General features: G+C 42.8%; 1 protein-coding gene across 4 annotated transcripts; it reads right to left on the bottom strand.

Annotated features, from left to right (window-relative positions):
• Window positions 1-2,626: 2,626 nt before the first annotated feature.
• On the bottom strand, window positions 2,627-11,723 carry mgst3.S (microsomal glutathione S-transferase 3 S homeolog). Of its 4 annotated transcripts, none has more exon segments than NM_001092866.1 (6): window positions 2,627-2,928; window positions 3,375-3,447; window positions 5,299-5,356; window positions 5,706-5,779; window positions 6,645-6,768; window positions 11,551-11,723. In NM_001092866.1, coding segments are annotated over 5 exon segments (444 nt in total). In that variant the 5' UTR covers window positions 6,762-6,768; window positions 11,551-11,723; the 3' UTR covers window positions 2,627-2,806.
• Window positions 11,724-11,971: the final 248 nt, after the last annotated feature.

The raw sequence follows: 11,971 nt of genomic DNA, 5'->3' as shown, positions 1-11,971 counted from the left end.
AGATTCTGAAGTTTATAATCGTCCAAGCAATATTATCTTACACCGAAAAAGGGAGGGGGCGAAGCCCTGCTAATGTTTTGTCATGATGCATAGAATCAAAGTGTTTTGTATGCCAGTTAATCTCGCTGCTATGCTTAAATGAAATCATCATATAAATTTACAAAACAAGCACACAACTTTTGTCTGCAGCTGATTCCACATTGGGAGTTATTTACCTACATTGGGCAAATCTGTACCTGAGCAGAAACCCATTACAACCAAATTATTGCTTTTATTGAACTGTCCCCTGCTGACTAAAAATCATTCATACATTATTATTTAAAGGGGATGTAGTGTCATCTTTTTAAAAGTGCATGTATATATTCTTAGCACTAAATTAAACAACGTTGTAATATAGGTTTGTTCACTTTTGTACCTGCTTTCAGATTGAGGTTGTTTGTTTCTGCAGCTTTCTCTTTTCTCCCTTGATCAAGTTCACAATGGCTGTCTGGCTCTTAATTGATTTATGGGCTGCCTCTCTGATGCTGATAACTACTGAAAGGACTCAAGCATTGCCTATCCCTCACATTTATACAGTAAAGCTGGCCATAGATGTTGAGATTTTTAAAAGATCAGATCCTGATCGTGAGACCACGATCTTCTCGCAACGATCGTACGAATTTACCTTCAACTAAAAAGACCAATTTGCCAGGAAAACAAAGGGGGAGCTGCCTGCTTGGCCCTGCAAACATAGATAGATTGCACTGGGACCGACAAAGATTTTTTTGACCTGGCCGATCAATTTCCTGACAGATGTTGGCCGAAAAATCATAGATGTACCATCGTTCGAATCCCACTAACCGCGCGATAATTTCGAAGGATTGGTCGGACTTCCCTAAAATCGGTCGTTCGGCAAGAAAAAATCGTAGCGTCAATGGGGAGAGCTTTAGGCCCATACATCTTTGAGATACAGGTCATTGTTTCTGCAGCTTTTTCTGCTCTCCCTTGATTGCAATCCCCCTCGAAGTTTAGTTGTTGCCGGCAGTCCTACTCCCTCGTGCTCTAAGGCACAGCCGTTGTTCAACAGGTATGTAAGTATGTACAGTTAGGCCCATAAATCTTTGCAATCAAGGCAGAGCAGAAAAAGCTGCAGAAACAATGACCTGTATTTCAAAGAAGGTACAAAAGTTATAACAGACATATACAGCGGGGAAAATAAGTATTTAACACATTGTTTTATATATTTCTAATGGGACTATTGACATGAAATTTACACCAGAAAGTCCGTAACAACCCAAGTGATCCACACATATAAAGAACTCAAAATAAATACTTAAATGTTAACTGTACTGTTATTCACTGTAGCCTTATCTTAACAATTTCCCTGCTGGTCTTAATTAATATTTTTTTATTTAAAGGACAAGGAAAGGCAAAAAAATAAAATCCCATTTTTACTTTCTTTAATGAACAAGAAACCTATCTCCAATATAAAAAATGTGTACCGTTTTTAAAAGAAACCTGACTGTATGCAGTGAAATTCTCCCTTCATTTACTGCTGTGGATAGGAATTGTCAGATGGTCCCTAACTGCTGAGCAGGGAAACAATCATACTTATGAACAGCAGGGGGAGCCCCTGCCTTACTTCCCAGCCATGCAGAACTCAAGCAGCTTTGTTTAAGACAATCCTTAAGCAGCCCAGACCACACTGAGCATGTGCAGGGTCAGGCAAAGATGTTTAACAAAGTTACAAGATGACAGCCCCCTGTGGCCAACTTTGAAAGCATAAATCATTTGTTTGATTAGGCTTGTGGTGCAGTAAGTTCATGCTTATGTCTAGTATACAAAATACAGCATTTCTAGCCTTACTCTATTTTAGACTTTCCTTGCCCTTTAAGTGTCTCACTAGTCTGCATTTCACAACCTTACTGTAAAAAAAAAAAAAAAAATGCGGTTGTGGTGGACACTGGCCCCCATAACAAAACTAATCCTCATCAAATCTGTCTCTGAGGTTATAAAGTTACTTAGGTTTTGTTTAATTTCAGTTGTTCATTTTGCCATCTGCCATTTAAATCACTGCCAGGGTGCTAATGTTTGTAGGACCATAGCAACCAAAAGCCAATTATATTCTAAACCGACAGTTGCAGAACAAAAAGTAGAAAAAAAAAAAGAAATGGATACCACCTGCAAACTGCCTTACAATAGCATCATCTACATCAAGGATCCCCAACCTTTTTTTTTTACCCTTGAGTAACATTAAAATATAAATAGAGTTGAAGCAACACAAGCATGACAAAAGTTCATGTGGATGCCAAATAAAAGCTGTGATTGGCTTTTTGGTAGCCTCTAATTGGACTGGACGCCTACAGGAGGCTCTGTTTGGCATTACAAATGTTTTTTTACGCAACCAAAACTTTCCTCAAACCAGGAACTGAAAAATAAGCAACTGCTTTGAGGCCACTGAGAGCAACATGTCGCTCACAAGCCACTGGCTTGGGATAACTGTCTACATCAAGTTAAAATTAATTGTAGGGTGAACTATACCTGTAATGTTTTTTGTAGATTTGAACTCTGGTAGCACACACACGCACCTTCCTTGTAGTACACACACATGGAATAAACTTTACTCCTTAATAAACAGACACAAATAGCACTTTTCCTGTATATTTTAATCCAGGAAATCATGTTTCCCCAGTCATTAAACATTGGTTGAACTTAGCCTGTGCAGTGCCCTGGGTTGCGGAGTATAAAGCAGGCACTCCTCTGGAATGGTTCTGCTATATAAAGTGAAAAAACGAAGGTCCCATCTTGAGCACATCTTCTAGTTGGATCAACACCAGGTTTTTGGGTGCAGTGTCCAGTTGAGTATTTTGAAGGCAGAGCAAATTGTAGCACCAAAGAGACCAATGAGGGCAAAAGAACCGATGGCACCTCTCATGCGCTTTTTTGGATCTGTCAGATAGATCATTGTGTTAGTGTCTAGTCACTCCTATATTCATATTTTCTATACCTGACAATTCCCATTGTTTGTCTCATGCCATACACATATACCCTGAAGGCCTGCAGTTTGACTTTTGGGAAAGTAACACTAACTATTAATTCTTTAAAGAGCCAAACTTCTATAAATACTAGTACTCCCAGTACATACTAGGCACTAGTTTTGCAAGGTTGTAAGTCCTTATATGTGGGTCTGGCAGACAAGAAGGATGGGGGAGCAGTTTGGATGTCTGTGAGGATGAGATTTGACATGCATGCTACCCTGGATACCCTTAAGCATTTACAGAGTCTAAATAATACGACTCTGAAAACCAGTGTACTTAAGAAAAAAATCCAGTTGGAACTTGCCATCCAATCATGCTGTGAAGCTAAGTGTGAAATGTATTTTTTTATATACTTACCACCGGTGGAATAGCCATGGGCGTAGAGCTCTCTGCCAACAATCCAGGCCACTCCCAGAGCACTAGTAGCGCGCTACAAAGACACCAGCACAGTTAGTGAATGATAATGATATAACTACATTATTCATACTTGCTACTTCACATGCATGTTTTCAAGTCATATATGCTGATGTGGTGGTATCTATATGTTCAGGCTTCAATGTGAGTAGTTTTTTGGCATACACAACATTATCCGCATATTGTTATTGTGGAGGAAAGCAAATAGTTACTCTGGAGTCATGTACACAGACTGGCCTAAGAACTATCTGGCAGGGATAGCATGAGAGAGTGGGAGTTCTTGGAGAGAATCTTGTAAGAACAAAGGATGAACTAAGCTTGGTATTGGATGAAGCAAGAAAATGTTTAGCTCATATAACACAAGTATGTAACCTGTAGTTATGGCCAGTTTTGATTTTGCCTAGATTAATATACTATGTATGTGCTTCAGCCACGCTGATGGTTATTAAGAGTAAAATAAACTCCCTGAAAGACACATCCTCTCCGGGTCCTACTATGATAAGGGTAAAATTTCCGTGACAAGCCGACGTAGTTGTGCTGGAGGCTCATGTGAGACTGAGCTGAACCCTGAAGACGGAGCACAGCCAGGACAAGGTCAGAGTCAAAAACTTTTCAAGCATAAGGCAGATGTTGTAAGATCACTCACTAAAGTAGAAACGTGGCCCAGGTGCTCCAGCCCCAGGCCCTCAGCTCAAGGGAGTGGACAATCCATATACAGCAACATAAATGTTGGTACCGAGCACACTGGCAAACTCACGAAATTGATCAGACCAGAAAAAATAGATTAAAAATCAGGCGAGAGATGATTATGTAATAAAGCTTCAATTTTGAATCTACTATTTTTTCTGGTCTGATCAATTACGTGAGTTTGCCAGTGTGCTCGGCGCCAACATTTACGTTGCTGTATAAGGGCAAGGTCAGGACAGGTTGAGTTCTGTGGAGTGGTAGGTCTGCCCAGGATTACTGCAGCATTCTAAGCCAGAAAGAATCAAGGGGAAAGTCTTTCAGGTAAATGGCTATACAGGGTAGAGAAGGATATGGATTCTGATCTTAAGTGACTAGGGCAGGTCAAGGGGCCACTTGAGAATTGACTAATTAATACCCAGGAAAGTAAAGCAGCAAAACTGAGCTCTTGGAGAATCAGATCCCCAGGTGTGTGAGTATCAAACGTCAATATATGATCACAATTATGATGGATAGTGTGTGACAGTTTCAAGAATGAGAATCTTTTAGGGAGGTCCCACAAGTATATTAAGGAAGATATCAGTTTGTTGGGAGATTGCAACAGCGGAAGGAAGATGCAATAAACAGACAAGTCTCATCTCACTTCTTCACATCATCATTTCTGTACACTCGAGATTCTGCTCATGGGTGAGTGCTACACTGCCTTCAGTAGTGAACAGATTGCTAGGAGAGTAGGTGTATGTATAAGTATCAGAGTAAGCAAAGAGCAATGCTACAATGTGCAAGGTCTGGTTTCTGGACAAGGAAACTACTTAACTTTGTTAATTCAGCCTACTCTGTCTTTGTCCAACCCCCAAGCTGGAGCATCAATGGGAGCAGACATGTTTGGGTTTGACACAGGTAACTGATAACAGCCAATGTTTCTGTTTAGAACTAGTGTGACTTGTGCTAGGTTGGGTTTCAAAGTGGTACGGACATGTTCCTGGAAAAAATTCAGTATCACTTGATTGGTTGGTTACATGTTCTTTACTGCACGGCAGCTGCTGAAACTTTTGGAGAATTCTGCATGGATGAAGACTATTTCTTAAGGTGGTTCCTGCTGACCCAAGACTTGCACTATTAAATTCAGATATCTGCCTAGCAGACAATTCGCATGAAACACTGTATGGTAACACTAACTTACCGGGTGAGTGAGTCCACCAACTGCTAGAAAGAACAGAAAGGGTGGGTAGGATTCCAGGCTGCAAGACAAGACACCTGTCAGTAATCTATCAATGGAAACACTCTATCCAGGCCCCAGATGTGGTTCACCAACCCAGGGTAAGAGGTAATTGATTAAAATCACTCGTGGGTATTAACTGGCACCCTACAGCGATTGTACATATTTTTATTTTTTTTTGAGTTCTGCGACATGGATGGACAGCCTTCACATTATGCTACTTCATAGCTTCTAATTTCCACCCTGTAACCCATTTATCATCCCATAGGTGCCAATTCTCACGTCTCTGAAGCTTGTATCAAGTGCTGCACTATATTTATTCATATACAATTTTGGCACAGAAATGCAAAAAGAGGTGTAAGAAAACTCACGTGTTCTGATGTGCCCTCTGAATGCAGTTAAAGATGTTGCCATTCTCTGGGTCATCACTGTACATTTTGGGATACTACAGAAAAGCAAACAGAATTAAAGATTAAGCACAGAGCTGATTCCAATTTTACTGGCCTCTGTATATTTCCTAACCCAAAATTGAAGGACTATATAGCAATATGAAATGTCAAACAAATAAATGGGTTTCTCCAGCCTAGTGGTTGGACCATGGGAAACATGTATGGTGTGGGAAGTGGTCCATAGTGGTTTCTTACGTACAAAATGTGGGTCAGGCTGAAGGCTAACCAGTCACACAGGTCTAAGTGGAGAGATTAACAGCTTTCATAATACATCACACACGCACGCACGCACGTCTTTTTGTAATTAGTCCTAGTAATATGACCCAGTTGCTCTTCTAATTCAAAGTGGTGATCACAATAAACTAATATCTCTCAGTCCCTTTCCAGAGACCATTCTATCCATGCTATAAAAACTATATAACCCTACTATAGCACAGCCATGGTCCAGAGGCGTTTATCCTAACCTCTCCCTACTATACCTGCTATCCTACTGCGAGGAAACTTCGGGCGGCTTCGGAAATTGAAGCGCCGCGAGTGCATTAGCGTGGGCAATTCTTCATTCAAGCAGATGGAAGGCAGATCGGGCACATTGTCGCCCTGCAGAAGATGCGATTAGTTGCCAGGCGACTAAATCTCCCCGTCTGCTCCAACCCTTATATCTTTAAAGCAGAATACTTTTAATTTCATGGTTTCAGGGATATGAGCTTGCAGTCCCTCTACCTGTTTCACTACAGCTTTCTACCTCCATTTTTCTGGGAGAAGTTGTACAACAAACAGATGCAGGCTGGAGATCAGTGCACCAATATAATGTATCTATAGGAAGCTACTATTAATGAATAATTGCCATTAATTGATACTCACCTCTACTTTGTACTGTTTGCGAGCCCTGGACACATTAATGGTTAAGTGGGCAACCATTACGAAGCTGGCAGCTCCTGTCAGGATCACATACCCGTATTCTTTAGATAGGACAACCATCTTTATTCTGCCAAGAAAAGGAAACAGAAATGAAGAATAAAAGGTCAAGCTCCATTGGACCATAAAGTTGTACATAAACCCATCTGATTAATCAACACCTCTGACTTTAAGGAGTGGGATCTGGTTGGGGGAAACAATAGTATTTTTTCAAAACTTTGACTCCAGTGCTAAATGCCACCTGTTCTGGAAGGAAAATCCTAGTGTGGGCGGCCATTCTGGGATACAAACATGTAAAGCATGTGTCATGCACATAATGAGCAAGTTACAGACATGAATACCTTCATCAAGATTTCCCACATGGTGCAGATGCCTAGCGCTGGCAGGGGGCAATTATTTTTAGTAGTGTTTCTCCAAACAGGAGAGCATATGGTAGGCAGAATAGAGCAGGAGACAGGGGAAACCTATCAGGATCACTCTGAGTTCATACTGTGCTACATACAGTAACACACTGCTGGTGCCCTTCCAGTAGTTTGTATGAGGTGTGAACAACGAGGTCCCTTACAGTCTGCGCCTGAGGGTGAACAGTACATGACTTTACGGGTGTAAACAGTACAGGGGGGGGGTTACAGGTGTGAACAATGCAGGAGATTACAGCCTGAATGTTTGTTGTGAACAATGCAGGGGCCAGTTATTCTCAGCACTGATACCAAACCTTACACAAGCTAAGCAGTCACAACAGGCAGACTTTCATGTGGGGGGCACACAAAGGGGGGGGGGGTCGGGAGCCGGATGCAGCCCGTTGGCCACCAGTTGGACAGCAGTGCTCTATACCCATTCCCCCAATCCTACTGTAAAGCTGGCCAGAGATGCAAAGATTCGATCGTACAAATCTCAGTTTCGTACGATTTTTCGGGCCATGTGTGGACTGTCCCGACAATTTTCATGCCATGGTGAACAGTCGTTCTGACAAACGGACATGTTAGAAAATTTCAGTTGGCTAGCGATAATATCTCTGCATGTATTGCCGATCTGACGATATCAGTGGGAGACTGTCACCAGCTTTTGACATAACTTTCATACGATTGCCGTCAGGGGCAGAACATTGTCTGATCTGTTCTTTTACTACTTTATTTGATCTGAATGGTTAGTGGCAGGTCAGGAGATGGCACCGAACGATCGTTCGTCCGATGTGAAGGTAAATCTGCACGTCTATGGCCAGCTAAAGGCTGCAGAATGAAAAGAGCCAGATCTGGTCTGCCAAGAATGAATGTATAAAAACCTAACACAAGTCAAAATGTTACATTTATTAAAGGGGTTGTTAACCTTCCAAACACTTTTGTTCAGTTCACTTGTTTTCAGATTGTTCACCATATATACTTTTGCTTTCCATCTTTTATTTTTTTACGGTTTCCCCAAAATTTAAGTTTAAAGTTTAATGTTCGTGTCTCTAGTGTTTCAGTCTGGCAGCTCAGTGATCCAGGAGCATCTGAACTGTCACAATTTGCTACATTTAGTTGATACCATTAGTTGATACATTTGTCAGCATTATGTGTGAAATATTAGCAACTATTGTATCAATTCTAACCGCTGCCTTTAATGAAGCTCCAGGTTTCTGCTCAGTAGGGCCAAATAATAAAGATATCCACTAATGTTTCCGTTTAGAACAGTTTATAGAGTCGGCGACCCCCCCCACACTCAGCTGCTTAAGAAGGTGAAAAATTCAATTTTCACTTCAGTATTAGAAAAGCGGTCACAATTAGAAAATGGAAAGTAACTGGGAAAAAGTATTTATTTCTGGTGAACTATCTGAAACCAACTGAAAAAAAAGTTTTTAAAGGTGAGCAACCCCTTTAATGAGTTAGGAATGTATTAGATTTCAGTTACATTTTTTCTTATAATACAATTAACATTTGTCTTGTGCCTGATCCTATCCTGCCCTAAGCAAACCCAACCTGGGCGATCACTTTATATACCCAGGCTCAACCTGTCTGTCCAAGGAGGAGCGCTGAGACCAAAGTTATAAACAAGTGCTGCCCAGCTAGCGGGACTGAGAAAGGGTAGAGAAGCTGGACAGCAGCTGGTCTGGTAGCAAATACAGCTTGCATTCAACTCTTGGGCCAATTGGTCAACTTAAACCCACTAGATGTGCACAGCACCAATGTAGAACACCTCATGGACCCTTTCCGGTGCATCATGAGAGCAGCCAATCACAGCTCTGCAAGCACACAGAACCAAGAAAACAGATTGCACCAATCCAGGAACAGTCAACCCCCCCAATCAACAGTTTCTATCTGTAAGTGACCCCACATTCTGGAATTAGAGGGTTAGAGACAACAGACAGCAGCTTATAGGGGCAAAAAAATAAGAATTTAGTTACACGTTGGCGTCCCCAGAAGACATTATGGTTCCCAGTCCAGCAATTTGATGGGCCCTACTCCTCCAGTTAAAATATATTGTCCAATCAACAGTTTCTAGCTGCAAGGTAAATTGCTGTGTGCCTCAGATTCAAAGAATAATGAGGGGAAACAAAATATATATGTATACCACCTTGTTCAACATGACTTGTGCTGAACATACTGGGGCTCATTTATCAACATGGGGCAAATTTGCCCTTAAGCAGTAACCCACAGCAGCCAATCAGTGATTGGCTTTGTTTCAGCCAGCAGCAGGTAGAATAATGAATGCAACATTTTGACTGATTGTCATGGGTTACTGCCCATGGGCAAATTTGCCCAGTGTTGATAAATGACTCCCACGGTTTGACTATAATCTATGATTTTTGTCATTTTGAGATAAACAGGGCAACCAAGGAGACTGAAGCTACTCCATGTTAGGTTATTGTGCCCAGTATACATCCCTATCCCATCATCCTTTATTGTGACTGTTTTGTTAATAGGAGTCTTTATGAAGGGGATGATCTGTGCATTGATATTCTAAATTTCTTGATATATTTCTTCTTCCTCAGGTCTAAATGAGTGACCCCTGAAGCCAGTGTGTGTGCGCACTGAGTATTGTGCAAAGTGAGCCGTATTTCTACTGTAAATTAGAAACGAGTTGAGAACAGCAGGGAGGCACTTGCACGCAGGCACTTGCACACAGGCACTGAGGCTGGGTGTGAGCCCTGAGTAGGATTCCCTCAGCACAGTCTTATCAGCCTCTCATTGGTGCTACAGTTGGTCAGAGATCAACAAAAACAGGTTCTGTAAATGGATTTGCTGTTGAACACAATACTGCCTGAGCCTTCCCATCCCCCATCCATGATACTGAACAGGTAACAAGAGTAAGAAGCTCAAAGTACAGTGTCGCTGTTACTCTCACAATTCCACAAGGAGGCAGCTCAGCCCTCCCACACACCCACGGGTTGTTCCCCACCCCTCCGTGATACACAATATAATCTGCAATGTGTAATAGAAGACATGGGGCGAGACCAAGTTTAACACTTTTTGCCCAGGCTCCATCAGAAATGCAATACTTATCTGGAAGGCCAAACCCACAAAATAAAAGAATGGTGTGAGCATGCTGGTAGGAGGAGTATAAAGGCGACCATAGACGTTAAGATTTTTTTAAGAGATCTTTTCGTTATCGCAAATCCAAGCTTATCTTGAAACGATAGTTTAAGGGTAAGGGCACACCTGGAGATTCGGGGAGATTAAGTCGCCCGGCGACAATCACCTCTTCTTTGTGACGACTAATCTCCCCGAACTGCTTCCCCGTGGCTTCCATGAAAAAACGCCTGTGCCAATGCACTTGCGGTGCTTTGATTTCCGAAGTCGCCCGAAGTACACTTGGCGCAGGAGTTTTTTCATTGAAGCAGACGGGAGCCACGGGGAAGCAGTTCGGGGAGATTAGTCGCCACAAAGAAGGTGATTAGTTGCTGGGTGACTAAATCTCCCCGAATCTCCAGGTGTGCCCTTACACTACATGTACGATCAACTAAAGAGACGATTTAAAGTGATATCGTCTAGTTGAAGTGAAACCTGTGGGTAGCCGCCTGCTTGGCCCTGCAAACAACTGGACAATGGATACATTTCACTGTGACCCATGAAAATCTTCCAACCTGCCCAACTGATTTTCTGACCGACGTTCAACGAAAAATCGTTAGCTGCACGATTGCCCATGAACCTCACGATAACCTCACGATAATTTGACGGATTTGGCCACCTTAAAAGTGTGAGGAGAGCTTCTATGGGGGTTTAAGGAACACAGTGATATGTAACCAACAGGCTGCCATTATCTGGGGACAGGGAGACCTCTCTTTCTGGCAAGAGGTGCCACTTTCATCCATTTTGGCTGCACAGGCATGGGAATCAGGAATACCAGTGGGGAGAGATACTGGGTCTGTTCAGCTCTGAGCCACATACACAACTTGCTTCTCTATAACCAATGGCGCCCAATCCCCTCACACTGCTGTAAAACACGCAGCACTCACAGGGCCAGTCCCGGGTTGCCAGGAGACGAACATTAGGACATACGCGCATCTGATTGGCGCTCAGGTGATTGATGCGCGAATCCCCCTCTCCTATTACACTCCCACCTACGAGATTGATCGGAGCATTGCAGCCACTATATACAGGCGCACTAATCCAGCATTAAGCGGATATCTCCAGCATTATTCCACCCTCATAGCAGTGGCGTCTCGGAGGTGATTGACTTTATACGTCAAGGTCATACAAGGAGTTCAGCCTGCGGGAATGAAAGTGCGACTGCTGCTGTCCAACTCCCCTGTGCTGCACACTCACTCCCCCAGCCCCACAGCTGCAGTACTGACACACACGCCCCTCACTACTAACTCACGGCCAAGCGCCCCTCACCTGTGTGTGACCGCCTCACCTGTGTGTGACCGCCTCACCTGTGTGTGCCTCCGCCTCACCGCGAGTTCCTTATAGCAGGGGGAAGCGAGTAGTGCCAGACAGCAGGAGATATAGAGCCGAACAGCACCTCCCACTCTCACTTAATTGTAGCAGAGCCGCCCGTATTCCTGGCGGAACTCTCTCTCACTGTCTTCCCGCTCCTACTCATGCCAGGACCTTCCTATCACTGCTTCTCCACAAACCGATATTAAATACCTCCCAACTGTCCATTTTTTGGTGGGACAGTCCCTCTTTTGACAGCGCAACCTGCAGTCCCTCATTTGTACTGGAAAGTCCCTATTTTCTCTGCACTGAACAGCCAGAAAAAGAAACAAAGTTTCTAACTTAATTGGCTTTTAGCAGAGAGCCCAGAACAGGTGCACATAAGATACTTTGTAACAATTTCGAGACACAAAAAAA

The sequence above is a fragment of the Xenopus laevis genome, chromosome 4S (genome assembly GCF_017654675.1).
Source record: "Xenopus laevis strain J_2021 chromosome 4S, Xenopus_laevis_v10.1, whole genome shotgun sequence".
Taxonomy (NCBI): domain Eukaryota; kingdom Metazoa; phylum Chordata; class Amphibia; order Anura; family Pipidae; genus Xenopus; species Xenopus laevis.
This window is presented reverse-complemented; position numbering and strand designations above follow the sequence as displayed.